The sequence below is a fragment of the Rana temporaria genome, unplaced genomic scaffold, assembly GCF_905171775.1.
Source record: "Rana temporaria unplaced genomic scaffold, aRanTem1.1, whole genome shotgun sequence".
Lineage (NCBI taxonomy): Eukaryota > Metazoa > Chordata > Amphibia > Anura > Ranidae > Rana > Rana temporaria.
In genome coordinates, this window is record NW_024404555.1 from 27,019 (window position 1) to 48,700 (window position 21,682).

The 21,682-nt window shown below is 55.6% G+C and overlaps 1 protein-coding gene across 1 annotated transcript in view; it reads left to right on the plus strand.

The window, feature by feature from the left end:
* ZMYM3 (zinc finger MYM-type containing 3) overlaps nucleotides 1–21,682 on the plus strand; it is a 54,824-nt gene that overhangs the window by 25,797 nt on the left and 7,345 nt on the right. Inside the window, exons 6-15 of the mRNA XM_040334687.1 lie at nucleotides 2,027–2,239; nucleotides 3,142–3,292; nucleotides 5,227–5,342; nucleotides 10,159–10,245; nucleotides 10,342–10,492; nucleotides 12,838–13,010; nucleotides 14,637–14,811; nucleotides 16,037–16,098; nucleotides 16,325–16,484; nucleotides 18,064–18,179. Coding sequence (XP_040190621.1) covers nucleotides 2,027–2,239; nucleotides 3,142–3,292; nucleotides 5,227–5,342; nucleotides 10,159–10,245; nucleotides 10,342–10,492; nucleotides 12,838–13,010; nucleotides 14,637–14,811; nucleotides 16,037–16,098; nucleotides 16,325–16,484; nucleotides 18,064–18,179 — 1,404 coding nt within the window. The remainder of the gene's footprint in view (nucleotides 1–2,026; nucleotides 2,240–3,141; nucleotides 3,293–5,226; nucleotides 5,343–10,158; nucleotides 10,246–10,341; nucleotides 10,493–12,837; nucleotides 13,011–14,636; nucleotides 14,812–16,036; nucleotides 16,099–16,324; nucleotides 16,485–18,063; nucleotides 18,180–21,682) is intronic.

Consider the following 21,682-nt stretch of genomic DNA (forward strand, 5'->3'; position numbering starts at 1 on the left):
GGCATAGGAAGCGCATTGCTCTCAGGAGCGCTCGGGCACCGGAAGCGCGTTGCTCTCGGGAGCGCTCGGGCACCGGGAGCGCGTTGCTCTCGGGAGCGCTCGGGCACCGGGAGCGCGTTGCTCTCGGGCACCGGGAGCGCGTTGCTCTCGGTAACGCTCGGGCATAGGAAGCGCGTTGCTCTCGGGAGCGCTTGGGCACAGGAAGCGCGTTGCGCTTGGGCACAGGAAGCGCGTTGCTCTCGGGAGCGCTCGGGCATAGAAACGCGTTGCGCTCGGGGCACAGGAAGCGCGCCGCTCTCAGGAGGGCTCGGGCACAGGAAATGCGCTTTGTGATGGACTCCGGACACCCTGTTGGGTATTTCCGCCAAGAAACTGCTTCCCAAGTCCAGGAAAACACAAGACCTATGGATCTGGCTATAGTAAACAGACAACACCAGTCTTGGAGTACACCAGAAATAGAACTGTTTATTAGAACATGAATACAGACTTTTATACACTTGAGTAGGAGGTTTCTTCCCCCTCCTGATCATATTACTCTGATAATACACCTGTAACCAGAAACATAAATTAACATGAGCTAATTAACTAATCTTCACCAGACGAGGTGACTCGGAGATATGACCTTTCAGGGCAGCCTTGTCGTCTCGTAGCTCATTGACTATACAATACACATTATCATGAATATCAACACAGAACTCCTTCACACAATAGCAGAGTTCATTATCACAAATAACAATGGGTGAAAGACCCTCAGGGGCCACAATAGACTTCTTTACAATAAACACATTATAGCAGACAGGTGTCTGGAGTTGATGACTCGGCATCTTCTATGAATCGGTCACTATTCCTAATATGACATATGGGGCCCTATACAGGGACCCCAGAGTTTTGTGTCTTGGGGGGGACATGGACTTGAATCCAAAGTAACATCACTTCAGGGGTCCCCCCCAGGCATACACCTCACAAAGAGTATTGTTCCTATATAATCCAGAGCCCATGATCCGTAGACAAGAAGCGAGCCTTCAGTCCCCTCCCAAAGCCCCTGTCCCGGGTGAGTCTGTAACACGCCGGGTTAAGGTGTAGTGTGCTACTTTGACCTCTTAACGCCATTGTCTCCCGACACTTTAAAAGGTTTAGGATGCCAGGGGGCGTGGCTATAGAGCACGTGGCTTCCATGGTTGCGGTCACGTGATCCAAAAACTCACTGTTGTAAGGGGGTGCCCGGGTACAGCAAGTGTGCTGTTGTAAGGGGGTGCCCGGGCACAGCAAGTGTGCTGTTGTAAGGGGGTGCCCGGGCACAGCAAGTGTGCTGTTGTAAGGGGGTGCCCGGGCACAGCAAGTGTGCTGTTGTAAGGGGGTGCCCGGGCACAGCAAGTGTGCTGTTGTAAGGGGGTGCCCGGGCACAGCAAGTGTGCTGCTGTAAGGGGGTGCCCGAGCGGGCACAGCAAGTGTGCTGTTGTAAGGGGGTGCCCGGGCACAGCAAGTGTGCTGTTGTAAGGGGGTTCCCGGGCACAGCAAGTGTGCCGCTGCTGTAGGGGGTGCCCGGGCACAGCAAGTGTGCCGCTGCTGTAGGGGGTGCCCGGGCACAGCAAGTGTGCCGCAGCTGTATTGTGTGCCCGGGCACAGCTAGTGTGCTGCAGCTGTATTGTGTGCCCGGGCACAGCAAGTGTGCTGCAGCTGTATTGTGTGCCCGGGCACAGCAAGTGTGCTGCTGCTGTATTGTGTGCCCGGGCACAGCAAGTGTGCTGCAGCTGTATTGTGTGCCCGGGCACAGCAAGTGTGTTGCTGCGCCCGGGCACAGCAAGTGTGCTGCAGCTGTATTGTGTGCCCGGGCACAGCAAGTGTGCTGCCGCTGTATTGGGTGCCCGGGCACAGCCAGTGTGCTGCTGCTGTATTGTGTGCCCGGGCACAGCCAGTGTGCTGCTGCTGTATTGTTTGCCCGGGCACAGCAAGTTGCAAAAAACAATTGTTTTCTATTTATATTCAGGTTATTTGATGTGACTTGTTTCCCTCTCCCCCCCCTCAGATCCAGCATGAGGTCAGCAATGGCAGCGTGGTTCACCGGCTGTGCAGCGACACGTGCTTCACCAAATTCCGCGCCACGAAAGGCCTAAAAACCAACTGCTGTGACAACTGTGGTATCTACATCTACAACAAAGGCCTTCCCCTGGAGTACCTCTTCCACGAGGGCCAGCAGAAGCGCTTCTGTAATGCCGCCTGTCTGACCAACTACAAAAAGGTGAGTGCCTAAGCCAGGGCACGACGAACTCCAGGCGCCAGGCCGCCATGGCAACAAGAAGTTTCATCCTGGAGCCTGGAAACTTGACGCACCCTGCCATGCATCCCAGGCTATGTCTGCCCATCTTATGGGCACAATAAATTCCCTCCACCCCTCCCCCACATATACTGTATGCATGTACAAACGCGAACGCCTAAAAACATTGATTGCGATACACATTACATATCACTGGAGTGAGAGCGATAATTCTAGCACCAAACCACCTCCGTAATGGACTCCAAATATCCCCATACAAGACTTTCCCCTTCATGTATCACTCCCAAAGCACTGCCCCTTTTATAACCCCCGCCCACAGCATTGCCCCTTTTTATATCCCTCCCCGCCCACAGCATTGCCCCTTTTTATATCCCTCCCCGCCCACAGCCCTGCCCCTTTTATATCCCCCGCTCACAGCACTGCCCCTTTTATATCCCACAGCACTGCCCCTTTTATATCCCCTGCCCACAGCACCGCCCCTTTGATATCCCACAGCACCGCCCCTTTGATATCCCCCTCCCACAGCACCGCCCCTTTGATATCCCACAGCACCGCCCCTTTGATATCCCCCCGCCCACAGCACCGCCCCTTTGATATCCCACAGCACCGCCCCTTTGATATCCCCCCGCCCACAGCACCGCCCCTTTGATATCCCACAGCACCGCCCCTTTGATATCCCCCCGCCCACAGCACCGCCCCTTTTATATCTCCTGTGATGGAGTTGATTTTCTATACAGAGTTTAAATTCACTTGTCACACGTCTTATAGAGTTCTCTGTGTTTTTATTACTTCAGTATTCATGTATTGGAAGTGATCTTCATCATCATGTCTGTTCTGTTTACAACGTGTTCTCTTGTCTGTCGCAGAAAAACACGAAGGTCTTCCCGTGTATGTACTGCAAGACGCTCTGTAAGAACTTCGAAATGCTCTCCAACGTGGAGAAGAACGGGCGCACCGGACTCTTCTGTTCCATCTGCTGCATCACTTCCCACAAGGTCAAACAGTCCGGACTGACAGGTGAGAGAGAGCCGTCCAATCAGAGAGGACGGCGCAATTCTCCGCTGCAGCCCGGAGGTGAGCGCTGTCACTCGAGCGGGTTAGGTGTTCACCTCCCACTGAGCAGCATGGTGGAGCAGGGATGGGGGGAGGGTGCACAATCCACTGTGCTGGCGCCGCTGCCGCCGCATACATGAATCCAGGACGGCCCTCCTGCTGTTGCAGAACTACAAGTCCCATGAGGCATTGCAAGACTCCGACAGCCACAAGCATGACACCCAGAAGCAGAGGGCATGATGGGACTTGTAGTTTTGCAACAGCTGGAGGTCCGCTAATTGCAGATCCCTGTTTTAACCACTTTAGCCCCGGACCATTTGGCTGCCCAATGACCGGGGCCCTTTTTTGCGATTCGGCACTGCGACGCTTTAAGTGACAATTGCGCGGTTGTGCGACGTGGCTCCCAAACAGAATTGGCGTCCTTTTTCACACTTTTTTTTAGGGTTGTACCGATACTAGTATCAGGACCGAAGTACTTGTGCAAATGCTCCCAAAACTCCCCGAGAGGGGCGGAGAGCGGGCAGAGAAGTCCAAGCAAGGGGGAGTGTCTATACATGACGAGGCGCTGCGGGGAACACACAGCTATTCAAATGAAAGCTGTTATGTTCCCCGAGCGCTAATCAACTAGACGACAGGGGGGCTTGGCTTTCGCTTTGGGGACACAAGGCTGCATTTGGGGGACACATGGCTGCATTTGGGGGACACAAGGCTGCATTTGGGGACACAAGGCTGCATTTGGGGGACACATGGCTGCATTTGGGATACACATGGCTGCATTTGGGATACACAAGGCTGCATTTGGGATACACAAGGCTGCATTTGGGATACACAAGGCTGCATTTGGGGGACACATGGCTGCATTTGGGATACACAAGGCTGCATTTGGGGACACATGGCTGCATTTGGGGACACATGGCTGCATTTGGGATACACAAGGCTGCATTTGGGATACACAAGGCTGCATTTGGGATACACAAGGCTGCATTTGGGGGACACATGGCTGCATTTGGGGGACACATGGCTGCATTTGGGGGACACATGGCTGCATTTGGGGGACACAAGGCTGCATTTGGGATACACAAGGCTGCATTTGGGGACACAAGGCTGCATTTGGGATACACAAGGCTGCATTTGGGATACACAAGGCTGCATTTGGGATACACAAGGCTGCATTTGGGATACACAAGGCTGCATTTGGGATACACAAGGCTGCATTTGGGATACACAAGGCTGCATTTGGGATACACAAGGCTGCATTTGGGGGACACATGGCTGCATTTGGGGGGCACATGGCTGCATTTGGGGGGCACATGGCTGCATTTGGGGCGCACATGGCTGCATTTGGGGCGCACACGGCTGCATTTGGGGCGCACACGGCTGCATTTGGGGCGCACACGGCTGCATTTTGGGGCGCACACGGCTGCATTTTGGGGCGCACACGGCTGCATTTTGGGGGACACACGGCTGCATTTTGGGGACACACGGCTGCATTTGGGGGACACACGGCTGCATTTGGGGGACACACGGCTGCATTTGGGGGACACACGGCTGCATTTAGGGACACACGGCTGCATTTTAAAAAAAAGTTTCGATATCGGCGAGTACATGAAAAAAAGTATCGGTACTTGTACTCGGTCCTAAAAAAAAGTGGTATCGGGACAACTCTTCTTCTTTTGGTGGCGACAATTTTGAAAAAAAAATAATTTTTTTTACTTTTTGCTATAATAAATATCCCCCAAAAATATTAAAACGATCGCCCAGCTGGGATCTGTCACAACACACTGATCACTGGGTCTGGGGCGATGATTGACCACTGGCACCCAACGATCGGCTCTGAGCTTCACCGAGCTCCCCAGGTAATATACGCTCACCCTAATATTCTGTATTTCTCTCGGCAGGTCCCGCACGCCCCTGCAGCCTATGTCGGCGCTCTTTGTCTGAACCGGCTTATTATAACAAGACGGAACGCGTCGTCTACCAGTTCTGCAGTCCCAGCTGCTGGACGAAGTTCCAGGTGAGTTGTGTGGAGGGGACGGGTGGACGTCTTCCAGGCTGTGTGGTATGAGAGGTGTGCAGAGAAAGACGGATCTTCTTCTGTAGACATAGAAAGGAAGATCCCGGAACTTCCTGCACCTCCAGGCGTGTTCTTTTCTTCAGCAGGTGTGCCGTGTCACATGACTCCTATAGAAACGTTCTACGTGCGGGAATTCCGGAGTCTGATGATTATTATGTGTGTTTGTAACCCGAGGATCAATTACTACAAAGTCACAAATCGCACCGCAACTCATCACCCAAGTCTTTGTGCCTTCCGGCTGTCCACATTTTTACCCTTCTGTGGCCAGTTTGTCACCCTTCCTTAACGCCGATCTTCCAGTGACCTGGGGCGGGAGCGGACGTAGCAGACACCAATCTTTCAATGACCCCGGGGCGGGAGCGGTCGAAGCAGACACCGGTTTTCCAGTAACCTTGGGTGGGAGCGGACATAGCAGAAAAGTGTCTTCCAGTGACCTGGGGGCGGGAGCGGACATAGCCGACACTGATCTTCCAGTGACCGGGAGCGGACGTAGCAGACACTGATCTTCCAGTGACCGGGAGCGGACGTAGCAGACACTGATCTTCCAGTGACCGGGAGCGGACGTAGCAGACACTGATCTTCCAGTGACCGGGAGCGGACGTAGCAGACACTGATCTTCCAGTGACCGGGAGCGGACGTAGCAGACACTGATCTTCCAGTGACCGGGAGCGGACGTAGCAGACACTGATCTTCCAGTGACCGGGAGCGGACGTAGCAGACACTGATCTTCCAGTGACCGGGAGCGGACGTAGCAGACACTGATCTTCCAGTGACCGGGAGCGGACGTAGCAGACACTGATCTTCCAGTGACCGGGAGCGGACGTAGCAGACACTGATCTTCCAGTGACCGGGAGCGGACGTAGCAGACACTGATCTTCCAGTGACCGGGAGCGGACGTAGCAGACACTGATCTTCCAGTGACCGGGAGCGGACGTAGCAGACACTGATCTTCCAGTGACCGGGAGCGGACGTAGCAGACACTGATCTTCCAGTGACCGGGAGCGGACGTAGCAGACACTGATCTTCCAGTGACCGGGAGCGGACGTAGCAGACACTGATCTTCCAGTGACCGGGAGCGGACGTAGCAGACACTGATCTTCCAGTGACCGGGAGCGGACGTAGCAGACACTGATCTTCCAGTGACCGGGAGCGGACGTAGCAGACACTGATCTTCCAGTGACCGGGAGCGGACGTAGCAGACACCGATCTTCCAGTGACCGGGAGCGGACGTAGCAGACACCGGTCTCCCAGTGACCCGGGGAGGGAGCGGACGTAGCAGACACCGGTCTCCCAGTGAGCCGGGGCGGGAGCGGACGTAGCAGACACCGGTCTCCGAGCGGGGCGGGAGCAGACGTAGCAGACACCGGTCTCCCAGTGAGCCGGGGCGGGAGCGGACGTAGCAGACACCGGTCTCCCAGTGAGCCGGGGCGGGAGCGGACGTAGCAGACACCGGTCTCCCAGTGAGCCGGGGAGGGAGCGGACGTAGCAGACACCGGTCTCCCAGTGAGCCGGGGCGGGAGCGGACGTAGCAGACACCGGTCTCCCAGTGAGCCGGGGCGGGAGCGGACGTAGCAGACACCGGTCTCCGAGCGGGGCGGGAGCGGACGTAGCAGACACCGGTCTCCGAGCGGGGCGGGAGCGGACATAGCAGACACCGGTCTCCCAGTGAGCCGGGGCGGGAGCGGACGTAGCAGACACCGGTCTCCGAGCGGGCCGGGAGCGGACGTAGCAGACACCGGTCTCCGAGCGGGCCGGGAGCGGACGTAGCAGACACCGGTCTCCGAGCGGGGCGGGAGCGGACGTAGCAGACACCGGTCTCCGAGCGGGCCGGGAGCGGACGTAGCAGACACCGGTCTCCCAGTGGGGCGGGAGCGGACATAGCCGACACTGATCTTCCAGTGACCGGGAGCGGACGTAGCAGACACTGATCTTCCAGTGACCGGGAGCGGACGTAGCAGACACTGATCTTCCAGTGACCGGGAGCGGACGTAGCAGACACTGATCTTCCAGTGACCGGGAGCGGACGTAGCAGACACTGATCTTCCAGTGACCGGGAGCGGACGTAGCAGACACTGATCTTCCAGTGACCGGGAGCGGACGTAGCAGACACTGATCTTCCAGTGACCGGGAGCGGACGTAGCAGACACTGATCTTCCAGTGACCGGGAGCGGACGTAGCAGACACTGATCTTCCAGTGACCGGGAGCGGACGTAGCAGACACTGATCTTCCAGTGACCGGGAGCGGACGTAGCAGACACTGATCTTCCAGTGACCGGGAGCGGACGTAGCAGACACTGATCTTCCAGTGACCGGGAGCGGACGTAGCAGACACTGATCTTCCAGTGACCGGGAGCGGACGTAGCAGACACTGATCTTCCAGTGACCGGGAGCGGACGTAGCAGACACTGATCTTCCAGTGACCGGGAGCGGACGTAGCAGACACTGATCTTCCAGTGACCGGGAGCGGACGTAGCAGACACTGATCTTCCAGTGACCGGGAGCGGACGTAGCAGACACTGATCTTCCAGTGACCGGGAGCGGACGTAGCAGACACTGATCTTCCAGTGACCGGGAGCGGACGTAGCAGACACTGATCTTCCAGTGACCGGGAGCGGACGTAGCAGACACCGATCTTCCAGTGACCGGGAGCGGACGTAGCAGACACCGGTCTCCCAGTGACCCGGGGAGGGAGCGGACGTAGCAGACACCGGTCTCCCAGTGAGCCGGGGCGGGAGCGGACGTAGCAGACACCGGTCTCCGAGCGGGGCGGGAGCAGACGTAGCAGACACCGGTCTCCCAGTGAGCCGGGGCGGGAGCGGACGTAGCAGACACCGGTCTCCCAGTGAGGCGGGGCGGGAGCGGACGTAGCAGACACCGGTCTCCCAGTGAGCCGGGGCGGGAGCGGACGTAGCAGACACCGGTCTCCCAGTGAGCCGGGGCGGGAGCGGACGTAGCAGACACCGGTCTCCGAGCGGGGCGGGAGCGGACGTAGCAGACACCGGTCTCCGAGCGGGGCGGGAGCGGACATAGCAGACACCGGTCTCCCAGTGAGCCGGGGCGGGAGCGGACGTAGCAGACACCGGTCTCCGAGCGGGCCGGGAGCGGACGTAGCAGACACCGGTCTCCGAGCGGGCCGGGAGCGGACGTAGCAGACACCGGTCTCCGAGCGGGGCGGGAGCGGACGTAGCAGACACCGGTCTCCGAGCGGGGCTGGAGCGGACATAGCAGACACCGGTCTCCCAGTGAGCCGGGGCGGGAGCGGACGTAGCAGACACCGGTCTCCGAGCGGGGCGGGAGCAGACATAGCAGACACCGGTCTCCCAGTGAGCCGGGGCGGGAGCGGACGTAGCAGACACCGGTCTCCGAGCGGGGCGGGAGCGGACGTAGCAGACACCGGTCTCCCAGTGAGCCGGGGCGGGAGCGGACGTAGCAGACACCGGTCTCCCAGTGAGCCGGGGCGGGAGCGGATGTAGCAGACACCGGTCTCCCAGTGAGCCGGGGCGGGAGCGGACGTAGCAGACACCGGTCTCCCAGTGAGCCGGGGCGGGAGCGGACGTAGCAGACACCGGTCTCCGAGCGGGGCGGGAGCGGACATAGCAGACACCGGTCTCCCAGTGAGCCGGGCCGGGAGCGGACGTAGCAGACACCGGTCTCCGAGCGGGCCGGGAGCGGACGTAGCAGACACCGGTCTCCGAGCGGGGCGGGAGCGGACGTAGCAGACACCGGTCTCCCAGTGAGCCGGGGCGGGAGCGGACGTAGCAGACACCGGTCTCCGAGCGGGGCGGGAGCGGACATAGCAGACACCGGTCTCCCAGTGAGCCGGGGCGGGAGCGGACGTAGCAGACACCGGTCTCCGAGCGGGACGGGAGCGGACATAGCAGACACCGGTCTCCCAGTGAGCCGGGGCGGGAGCGGACGTAGCAGACACCGGTCTCCGAGCGGGGCGGGAGCGGACATAGCAGACACCGGTCTCCCAGTGAGCCGGGGCGGGAGCGGACGTAGCAGACACCGGTCTCCGAGCGGGCCGGGAGCGGACGTAGCAGACACCGGTCTCCGAGCGGGCCGGGAGCGGACGTAGCAGACACCGGTCTCCGAGCGGGGCGGGAGCGGACGTAGCAGACACCGGTCTCCCAGTGAGCCGGGGCGGGAGCGGACGTAGCAGACACCGGTCTCCGAGCGGGGCGGGAGCGGACATAGCAGACACCGGTCTCCCAGTGAGCCGGGGCGGGAGCGGACGTAGCAGACACCGGTCTCCGAGCGGGGCGGGAGCGGACATAGCAGACACCGGTCTCCCAGTGAGCCGGGGCGGGAGCGGACGTAGCAGACACCGGTCTCCGAGCGGGGCGGGAGCGGACATAGCAGACACCGGTCTCCCAGTGGGCCGGGGCGGGAGCGGACGTAGCAGACACCGGTCTCCGAGCGGGCCGGGAGCGGACGTAGCAGACACCGGTCTCCGAGCGGGGCGGGAGCGGACGTAGCAGACACCGGTCTCCCAGTGACCTCACGGGAGTGGATTTCAGAGTAGGCACCCAGAGTAGGGAGATGCTGACAGCACAGCGGGGGAGGAGGGAAGGGCCTGCTCTGTGCAGTACCGTTGCACAGAAGCAGGTAAGTATGACTGTAAACCAGAAACCCCTCCCCTAATCTGTATAGACGTGACTTTACAATACAGAAGTGATGGAGGTGTCATACCTGACCACTATGGATTGATATTGCTCTGTGTGTAACTTGTGTCTGATGTCTTCCTCCCCCCCAGCGCACCAGTCCGGAGGGCGGAATCCATCTCAACTGTCACTATTGCCACAATATGTTCACCGGGAAGCCGGAGATCTTAGATTGGCAGGTAAGTTCTCCCCGGGAATGTCGGGGGAGGGGGGGGGGACAGGAGGGGTCGGACGATGAGCCTGTATGAGAATGGTGTCTCCTCTCCACCTCCCAGGATCACGTCTACCAGTTCTGTTGTAAGGATTGCTGTGATGATTACAAGCGCCTCCATGGGGTCGTCTCTCAGTGTGAATACTGCAAACAGGAGAAACTTCTTCATGAAAAGATCCGATTTTCTGGTGTCGAGAAGAACTTCTGCAGTGAAGGTAACGCCCTCCTCAAAGCGGGTCTCCATTTATTACTAAATTCAGGGCCCCCCCAGGTGTCCAGAAAAGGAGCTGCTCTCTTCTGAGGTCTCCTCATCACTGTTTGTTTACACTCAGCTGGAGGGCGGGTGATGTCCTACTTAGAGGGCCCATCACTGCATATTTGTTTACACTCAGCTGGGGGGCGGGGGATGTCCTACTTAGAGGGCCCATCACCACATGTTTGTTTACACTCAGCTGGAGGACATGTGATATTCTACCTAGGGGATCCCATCGCTGCATGTTTGTTTACACTCAGCTGGAGGGCGGGTGATGTCCTACCTAGGGGGCCCATCACTGCATGTTTGTTTACACTCAGCTGGAGGGCGGGTGATGTCCTACTTAGAGGGCCCATCACTGCATGTTTGTTTACACTCAGCTGGCCGACAGGTAATATCCTACCTAGGGGATCCCATCACTGCATGTTTGTTTACACTCAGATGGCGGACAGGTGATCTCCTACCTAGGGGATCCCATCACTGCATGTTTGTTTACACCACTCAGCTGGTGGGTGGGTGATGTCTTACCTAGAGGGTCCCATCACTGCATGTTTGTTTACACTCAGCTGGAGGACAGGTGATATTCTACCTGGGGATCCCATCACTGCATGTTTGTTTACACTCAGCTGGAGGACAGGTGATATTCTACCTGGGGATCCCATCACTGCATGTTTGTTTACACTCAGCTGGAGGACATGTGATATTCTACCTAGGGGTCCCATCACCACATGTTTGTTTACACTCAGCTGCAGGACATGTGATATTCTACCTAGGGGTCCCATCACTGCATGTTTGTTTACACTCAGCTGGAGGACAGGTGATATTCTACCTAGAGGTTCCCATCACTGCATGTTTGTTTACACTCAGCTGGAGGACAGGTGATATTCTACCTAGAGGTTCCCATCACTGCATGTTTGTTTACACTCAGCTGGCGGGCGAATGATGTCTTACCTAGGGAGCTCATCACTGCATGTTGGTTTTACACTCAGCTGGTGGGCGCGTGGTGTCCTACCTAGGGGGGGGTCCCATCACTGCATGTTTACACTCAGCTGACAGGCACCACATTTTTTTTTACGTTCAGCTGGTGGACAGATGATGTCCTACCTAGGGGGGTCCCATCACTGTATGTTTACACTCAGCTGACAGGCACCACATTTTTGTTTACGTTCAGCTGGTGGACAGGTGATGTCTTACCTCGGGGGTCCCATCACTGTTTACACTCAGCTGACAGGTGATGTCTTACCTAGGGGGTCCCATCACCACATGCATGTTTACAGCTGAATGTTTGTTTACACTCAGCTGGCAGTCAGGTGATGTCCTACCTAGGGGGCCCATCACTGCATGTTCGTTTACACTCAGCTGGCGGGGCAGGTGATGTCCTACCTAGGGGAAGCCATCACCACATGTTTGTTTACACTCAGCTGGCAGGCAGTGTCCTAGCTAGAGGGTCTCGTCACCTTGTTTACACTCAGCTGGCGGACAGTTGGCTTCCTATAGGGAGCTCATCACTGCATGTTTGTTTAAACTCGGTGGTGTCCTACCTAGGGGGGTGGGGGGTTGTCACTGCATGTTTGTTTACACTCGGCTGGCAGGCAGGTGATGTCTTACCTGGGGGGGGGGTTACATCCCTGCGTGTTTGCCTGCCAGCTGAGTGTAAACAACCATGCTGTGATGGGACCCCCTCTAGGTAGGACACACATTCCTGCCAGCTGAGTGTAAACAATGTCCTACCTAGGGGGTCCCATCACTGCATGTTTGTTTACACTCAGCTGACGGGACAGGTTATGTTACCACATTGGGGTTCGTTTACACTCTGGGGGTGGGGCAGGGAATTGTCCTTCCTAGCAGAGCATTGTTTTTGTGCAGTTTGTAATCTGCTGCTCATTGGCTGCGCTTTATTTCTCCTCCGCGCAAAGCAGCGGGACAAATCTGGGGGGCTGACACCCTCCACACACAAACGTTATCATTTTGGGTAAAGAATAGAGAAGATCCGCCCACGTCCTGACGCATTTCACCCAAACAGGACTTGGCCATAGAGATCTCTGAAGACCTCAGTCCAGTGTGGAGGGAAAAGTCTGATTTCTATTCTGAGTTTTCACAGCTGCTATCTGGAGATTCCTGAAGCAATAAAGAGCTCCCAGCATCCTCTATGTACAGGAAGAGGAATCTTGGGGGTGGGGCTTGTATGATGTTGTAGGAGGGTCTAGACTCTACATATTGCAGTCTTGATGCGATTCCTCTGTTTAAAGTACTTTTTACTCTCTGCCGGTCTCTATAGTGACCCTTGTGTTCCTCTCGTTCCCGCAGGTTGTGTGCTGCTATACAAACAAGACTTTACCAAGAACCTCGGCCTGTGCTGTATAACGTGTACATATTGTTCTCAGACCTGCCAGCGGGCCGTCACCGAGGAGCTGGACGGCAGCACATGGGACTTCTGTAGTGAAGAATGCAAGAGCAAGTACCTGCTGTGGTACTTCAAGGTATGCTTCATGTCTGTGGGGGAGGCTGCGTCTGTGGGAGAGGCTGGCACGGGAGGCTGCATCTGTGGGAGAGGCTGGCACGGGAGGCTGCGTCTGTGGGAGAGGCTGGCACGGGAGGCTGCGTCTGTGGGAGAGGCTGGCACGGGAGGCTGCGTCTGTGGGAGAGGCTGGCACGGGAGGCTGCGTCTGTGGGAGAGGCTGGCACGGGAGGCTGCGTCTGTGGGAGAGGCTGGCACGGGAGGCTGCGTCTGTGGGAGAGGCTGGCACGGGAGGCTGCGTCTGTGGGAGAGGCTGGGACGGGAGGCTGCGTCTGTCTGTGGGAGAGGCTGGCACGGGAGGTTGCGTCTGTGGGACGGGAGGTTGCGTCTGTGGGACGGGAGGTTGCGTCTGTGGGACGGGAGGTTGCGTCTGTGGGACGGGAGGTTGCGTCTGTGGGACTGGGGGTTTGCGTCTGTGGGACTGGGGGTTTGCGTCTGTGGGACTGGGGGTTTGCGTCTGTGGGACTGGGGGTTTGCGTCTGTGGGACTGGGGGTTTGCGTCTGTGGGTTTGCGTCTGTGGGTTTGCGTCTGTGGGTTTGCGTCTGTGGGTTTGCGTCTGTGGGACTGGGGGTTTGCGTCTGTGGGACTGGGGGTTTGCGTCTGTGGGACTGGGGGTTTGCGTCTGTGGGACTGGGGGTTTGCGTCTGTGGGACTGGGGGTTGCGTCTGTGGGACGGGAGGCTGCGCCTGTGGGAGGGGCTGGGACGGGAGGCTGCGCCTGTGGGAGGGGCTGGCACGGGAGGTTGCGTCTGTGGGACGGGAGGCTGCGTCTGTGGGACTGGGGGTTTGCGTCTGTGGGACTGGGGGTTTGCGTCTGTGGGACTGGGGGTTTGCGTCTGTGGGACTGGGGGTTTGCGTCTGTGGGACTGGGGGTTTGCGTCTGTGGGACTGGGGGTTTGCGTCTGTGGGACTGGGGGTTTGCGTCTGTGGGACTGGGGGTTTGCGTCTGTGGGACGGGCTGGGACGGGAGGCTGCGCCTGTGGGACGGGCTGGGACGGGAGGCTGCGCCTGTGGGACGGGCTGGGACGGGAGGCTGCGCCTGTGGGACGGGCTGGGACGGGAGGCTGCGCCTGTGGGACGGGCTGGGACGGGAGGCTGCGCCTGTGGGACGGGCTGGGACGGGAGGCTGCGCCTGTGGGACGTGCTGGGACGGGAGGCTGCGCCTGTGGGACGTGCTGGGACGGGAGGCTGCGCCTGTGGGACGTGCTGGGACGGGAGGCTGCGCCTGTGGGACGTGCTGGGACGGGAGGCTGCGCCTGTGGGACGGGCTGGGACGGGAGGCTGCGCCTGTGGGACGTGCTGGGACGGGAGGCTGCGCCTGTGGGACGTGCTGGGACGGGAGGCTGCGCCTGTGGGACGGGCTGGGACGGGAGGCTGCGCCTGTGGGACGTGCTGGGACGGGAGGCTGCGCCTGTGGGACGTGCTGGGACAGGAGGCTGCGTCCTCCCTCTGACTTGCAGCTGACCCCCCCTCTGACCCACAAAGCTGCATCGATGGGCTGTGCGCTGCTTTTGCATCCCCTGGAGTTGTGTGTAGAGAAGCCCATTGACCGTGACCCCTTACCATGGTGCGTTCTGTGTCTCCGCAGGCAGCAAGGTGTCACGCCTGCAAGCGGCAGGGGAAGTTGGTGGAGACCATTCACTGGAGAGGGGAGATCAAACATTTATGCAATCAGCAATGTCTGTTACGTTTCTACAGTCAGCAAAATCAGCCCAATCTGGACACACAGAAGGGGCCCGAAAGTTTGCTTCATAGTAAGAAAGGTATGCGGGCGAGACGGCTATGTTGGCTTTTGGCGGGGAGGGGTGCCCCTTTACATTGGCGGGGAGGGGTGCCCCTTTACATTGGCGGGGAGGGGTGCCCCCCTAACCATTGGCGGGGAGGGGTGCCCCCCTAACCATTGGTGGGGAGGTGTGCCCCCTAACCATTGGCGGGGAGGTGTGCCCCCTAACCATTGGCGGGGAGGTGTGCCCCCTAACCATTGGCGGGGAGGTGTGCCCCCTAACCATTGGCGGGGAGGTGTGCCCCCTAACCATTGGCGGGGAGGGGTGCCCCCTAACCATTGGCGGGGAGGGGTGCCCCCTAACCATTGGCGGGGAGGGGTGCCCCTTTACATTGGCGGGGAGGGGTGCCCCTTTACATTGGCGGGGAGGGGTGCCCCTTTACATTGGCGGGGAGGGGTGCCCCTTTACATTGGCGGGGAGGGGTGCCCCTTTACATTGGCGGGGAGGGGTGCCCCTTTACATTGGCGGGGAGGGGTGCCCCTTTACATTGGCGGGGAGGGGTGCCCCTTTACATTGGCGGGGAGGGGTGCCCCTTTACATTGGCGGGGAGGGGTGCCCCTTTACATTGGCGGGGAGGGGTGCCCCTTTACATTGGCGGGGAGGGGTACCCCTTTACATTGGCGGGGAGGGGTGTGCCCCTTTACATTGGCGGGGAGGGGGGTGCCCCTTAACATTGGCGGGGAGGGGGGTGCCCCTTAACATTGGCGGGGAGGGGGGTGCCCCTTTACATTGGCGGGGAGGGGTGCCCCTTTACATTGGCGGGGAGGGGTGCCCCTTTACATTGGCGGGGAGGGGTGCCCCTTTACATTGGCGGGGAGGGGTGCCCCTTTACATTGGCGGGGTGGAATGCCCCCTAACCATTGGCGGGGAGTGGTGCCCCTTTACATTGGCGGGGAGGGGTGCCCCTTTACATTGGCGGGGTGGAATGCCCCCTAACCATTGGCGGGGAGGGGTTCCCCTTTACATTGGCGGGGAGGGGTGCCCCCTAACCATTGGCGGGGTGGAATGCCCCCTAACCATTGGCGGGGAGGGGTGCCCCCTAACCATTGGCGGGGAGGGGTGCCCCCTTACGTTCTCACAACTCAAGAGACTCCCAGAATCCTTTGGAGGAACCTGGCTAAAGCGGCTGATCGAATACCCCGCCCAGTACTGTATACATAGGTCTGTGCTGAGTGATATAATAACGAGTTTATCCATTTTATAGGTCAAAGTGTAGGAACCAAAACAACACCAAATTCACAGCCGAAAACAACTGAGAAAAGTCCGGTGAGTATCCCTGCATAAAACACAATGGTCTGAACTCCGTCTTCTCACCGACTGCCTGCTAACATCAAGTACCTCGCTCTGTCCTATACTGCAATTGTCTGAAACAATTACAATATTAAAAATTAACATTACGTTCATTGAAACTTTTTACATTTTGTGTGTGTGTCTTTATATATCCGGCACCTGCTTTGGTTTGTGAATGTCTACAATGTTTCTTTTTTTTTAGGCTTCACCAAAACCACAATCACCGCAGGCGGCCTCCGCTCCTACTCCGCCAACCAGCCCCACCGTCCCGCGCAAAAACAAGGCGGTGATGTGCAAACCCCTGATGCAAAATCGCGGGGTGTCCTGTCGAGTGGAAACCAGAAGTAAAGATTGTCAGACAGGCAAGTGTATGAGCGTGTGTCCCCCATAGAACAGATATACAGTGTGTCCCCCCATAGAACAGATATACAGTGTGTGTCCCCCCATAGAACAGATATACAGTGTGTGTCCCCCATAGAACAGATATACAGTGTGTGTCCCCCCATAGAACAGATATACAGTGTGTGTCCCCCCATAGAACAGATATACAGTGTGTGTCCCCCATAGAACAGATATACAGTGTGTGTCCCCCATAGAACAGATATACAGTGTGTGTCCCCCATAGAACAGATATACAGTGTGTCCCCCCATAGAACAGATATACAGTGTGTGTCCCCCCATAGAACAGATATACAGTGTGTGTCCCCCCATAGAACAGATATACAGTGTGTGTCCCCCCATAGAACAGATATACAGTGTGTGTCCCCCCATAGAACAGATATACAGTGTGTGTCCCCCCATAGAACAGATATACAGTGTGTCCCCCCCCATAGAACAGATATACAGTGTGTGTCCCCCCATAGAACAGATATACAGTGTGTCCCCCCATAGAACAGATATACAGTGTGTGTCCCCCATAGAACAGATATACAGTGTGTGTCCCCCCATAGAACGGATATACAGTGTGTCCCCCCCATAGAACGGATATACAGTGTGTCCCCCCCATAGAACAGATATACAGTGTGTCCCCCCCATAGAACAGATATACAGTGTGTCCCCCCCCATAGAACAGATATACAGTGTGTGTGTCCCCATAGAACAGATATACTGTGTGTCCCCCCATAGAACAGATATACAGTGTGTGTCCCCCATAGAACAGATATATTGTGTGTCCCCATAGAACAGATATATTGTGTGTCCCCATAGAACAGATATATTGTGTGTCCCCATAGAACAGATATACAGTGTGTGTCCCCATAGAACAGATATACAGTGTGTGTCCCCCATAGAACAGATATACAGTGTGTGTCCCCCCATAGAACAGATATACAGTGTGTGTCCCCCCATAGAACAGATATACTGTGTGTGTCCCCCATAGAACAGATACACAGTCTGTGTCCCCCCATAGAACAGATATATTGTGTGTCCCCATAGAACAGATATACAGTGTGTGTCCCCCCATAGAACAGATATACAGTGTGTGTCCCCCATAGAACAGATATGTGGTTCTACAAAGTATTGACTCCGGGGGGGCGCCATACAAATGCCCCCCCCCCCCACACACACTTTTCACATATTTATTTGTATAATTTTCCTTCCACTTCACAATTATGTGACACTTTTTCGGTCCATCACATAAAATCCCAATAAAATACATTTACATTTTTGGGTGTAACATGAGAAAATGTGGGGAAATTTCATGGGGTATGAATACTTTTTCAAGGCACTGTATGTGCGGATTTTACCAAGTAAATGAACTTTGCAGCAACTGACCTCCATAGGAGCAAGCGCTGTGGTGCAATTCATCCTCAAATTCAGGTCTTGGCACTCGGCTATCTAATGCAAGCTCAGAGCAAATGGAACAGGGGGGGAGGGGAGGGCAGAGTAGAAAAAGTGTTGGATCGGATGTGGTAATCGATTTTGTTTAATTTTCTTCCATAGAGGAGGATTGGAAGCCGCAGGTCATCATTCTGCCCATTCCGGTGCCCATCTTTGTGCCAATACCCATGAACTTATACTCTCAAAAAGTGCCTGTTCCCTTCTCTATGCCCTTTCCGGTAAGTCCGCTGCTTTTCTTCGTTTTTTATTTTTAGTCCTTTTTTAAAAAAAAATTTACCCTTGGATGTTTATATTTTATTTATTTTTTCCTTTTTTATTCCTTTTATTTACCATTTTTTATTATTATTTATTCCTTTTATTTACCCTTTTTTTTATTATTTTTTTTTATTCCTTTTTTTTTTTTTTACCCTTGGATGTTTATATATTTATTTTTTTCCCTTTTTTATTTAGTTTTTTATCCCTTTTATTTACCTTTTTTTTATTCCTTTTTTTTTACCCTTAGATGTTTATATTTTATTTTTTTTTTCCTTTTTTTTTTATTATTCCTCTTATTCACTTTTTTTTTTTTTTTTTTTTTTTTAAATGTATTCCTTTTATTTACTCTTTTTACCCTTGGATGTTATTTATATATATATATATATAATTTTTTTTTATTATTCCTTTTATTTACTTTTTTTTACATTTATTTTTACCCTTGGATGTTATCTTTTTTTCTTGATTGTACACCACGGGACACAGAGCCTTTATCTTTACATAATGGGTTAAGGGTCACCAGCGGTGACTGGACACGGGCACAACCAATTGAAGACAGTTCCCCTCCATATAACCCCTCCCATCAGGGAAGCACCTAAATTTTTTTCCGCCAGTGTCTAAAAGGTGTTGGACGCGCGAGCATGTGCTAAGGGTAGCGCTGCTAAAGGACCCTCTGGGGGAGAAAGAGCTATGCTTTGGGATCCATCCAAGACGCTAATAGTTATGCTGAAACTGGATGGGATCCGGGCCTCAGGGACGAGGCGTCGCCTGTAATGTGTCTCTTCGGAGGACTGGGCTCAAGCACTTTCGCTACAGCAGCTAAAAGTCCTGATCAGAGTCTTTTACAAGGTCCAGGGGTATCCGTTAAATAGGAGCCCATATCCTTGAAGGTTGGCACACAAAACCCGCCGAGATGGGTGAAGATTGGTGCTGTCTGAATTTTTTCAGCAGAAAAAACCTGCGGCGGGGATAAAGGTAAGAGAAAAGGAATCCTAAGAACAAGCTTAAGGATCCTTTTCAAACTATGAGTAGGGTGTCTTTTCTTCTTTGGCCACTAGAGGGAGTAAAGCGCTGCGTTTCACTCACCTCACTCCCGGCATAGGACACGGCACATTCCTTCCGCTGCAGAGCTCTGCATAAACACGGCCACAGCTCCTCTCCTCCTAAACGCAGAGTACCAGCAGGGGGAGGCTCTCCCTGATCCCTCACAGCCGCCATAATGCCCTAGGTCGTGCACGGGGGCGTGCTTTATCGGCGGAGGATCTGCGCGTGGATTCAAAAGATGGCGCTCAAACAGGAGCCATTAGAGGAGCGTGGACGCGGCAGCTCTTCCCTTGGGGAAAGGGGCCCATAAGCTCCATGTGGTCGGTGGGGCACTCCCAAGAGAGACACCCACTCCATTGCATGAAACTGTGGCCCGGATTCACAAAGCACTTGTGCCAACGTATCTCGAGATGCGCCGCGTAAGTGCAAATATGCGCCGTCGTATCTGTGCGCCATGCCCACAAAACTAAGATACGCCTAAAAACAGGCTTCATCCCACCGACGTAACTTGCCTACGCCGGCGTAGAGTGGGCGCATATTTACGCTGGACGCATGTGGCGCTCCCATTGATTTTCTATTCAAATATGCAAATGAGGAAGATACGCCGATTCACGATGGTACTTGCGCCCGACGCAGGCTACGACTGGTGCGCGTAAGTTGTACGTACGGCGTAAAGTTATGCCCCATAAAGGAGGTGTAACTCGGCAGCGTCCATGCAAAGGGCTGCACCAGGGAACACAAGCCGACGTATTTTACGTTGTAGTACGTGAAAAGGGCTGGGCGTAGGTTACGTGCACGCCGTAGGCAGTGATCCGGCGTATCTTAGGGAGTAGTTTCGACGTGATTGTGAGCATGCGCACTGGGATACGTCCACGGGACATTTGCATGGGGTCACGCCTCATTTGCATGGCTCACGCCCACTTCCACCTACGCCGGCTTACGCCTTGGAAAGCCAGCGCAATTTTGGGAGGGAGTGCTTTGTGAATTTCATGCTTGCCTCTCTGCGCTGCGTCGGCGTAGCGTTAAAGGAGATACGCTACGGCGGCATAAATGTGCGCCGCTGTCTGTGAATCCGGGCCATTGTGTTTAAGTTGCATACTTTATGTAGATTGCACAGTAGTAGATGCGTTGTGGTACCTCGGCTTGTTGCTTGGGTAATATGTCTTCAGGGACTAAGACAGACAAGAAAGCACTGCCGTCTGAGACAGGGGGCTCTAGCCGCGCCTGCTCGGTACCTTCCTCCCCTGTAAATTTTGACGTGCCTATACAGGAGGAGCCTGTATTCTTACTGCCTGGAACAAGAAGATCCAAGTGCTGGATTTACCCATGCGCCTGTCTCCACAGGTGCGCCAAAGCTTCAGTTGGTGGTTAAAGACCAGAAACTTGCGGAAAGGAAGATCCTTTCCCCCCCCAGTCACCTGGAAGGTGGTATCTACGGATGCCAGCCTAATTGGCTGGGGGGCAGTATTGGAAAATGCTTCAGCCCAGGGAACCTGGGCCAAGACTGAAAGGAGCCTGCCCATCAACATACTGGAGATTCGGTCAGTATACTTGGCCCTCAGAACCTGGACACACAGGTTACAGGGCCACCCAGTTCGGATTCAATCCGACAATTCTACTGCAGTAGCTTACATTAATCACCAGGGAGGCACCCGCAGTCAGGGCGCTCAGAAGGAGGTGAATCGGATTTTTACTTGGGCAGAAGAACATGTTCCCCGTCTCTCGGCAATTCTCATCCCAGGGGTAGAAAACTGGCAAGCGGACTATCTGAGTCGCCAGCAACTGTAACCAGGAGAGTGGTCTCTCCACCCCGAGATCTTTCAGGCCATATGCCAGAGATGGGGGGGACCCTGGATGTAGACCTGTTAGCTTCCAGATTCAACAGGATGTGTCCTGGACAAGAGATCCTCTGGTCTACGGATCAGATGCTCAGGTGGTCCCGTGGAATCCGTTCTCACTGATCTATGCGTTTCCTCTGATCGCTCTCTTACAAAGACTACTCTGCAGGATCAAGAAGGAAAGAATTCCTGTAATCTTAGTGGCCTCAAAGTGAGTGAGTGAGAAACTCGCCTCTGGGCGCTTGGTATCCATTCCCTGGGCCCTCAGAAGAGATGGGTCTCGATCTTTCTCCTGAAGGCCAGGTGGTTTACCTCCAATCGGATGCTGGTTGGTAGAGCGTTCCATAGTCTGGGTCCTTGGACCGCAAATCTTCGTTCTCCTTTGGACTTGTATCTGGCTTTGGGTATCTGGAGTAGATTTTGGTTGGTGGATCGCAGAATGCGATTGGGGTTGTAAGCTTTTAGTTTCTCGCATAGATAATGGGGAGCATTCCCATAGATACATCTATGCGTTAGACAGAGTGCCTTGAAAGTGATTCTGTCTTTTACGGGCAACCAGTGAAGGGATCTCAGTGAAGGGATCTCAG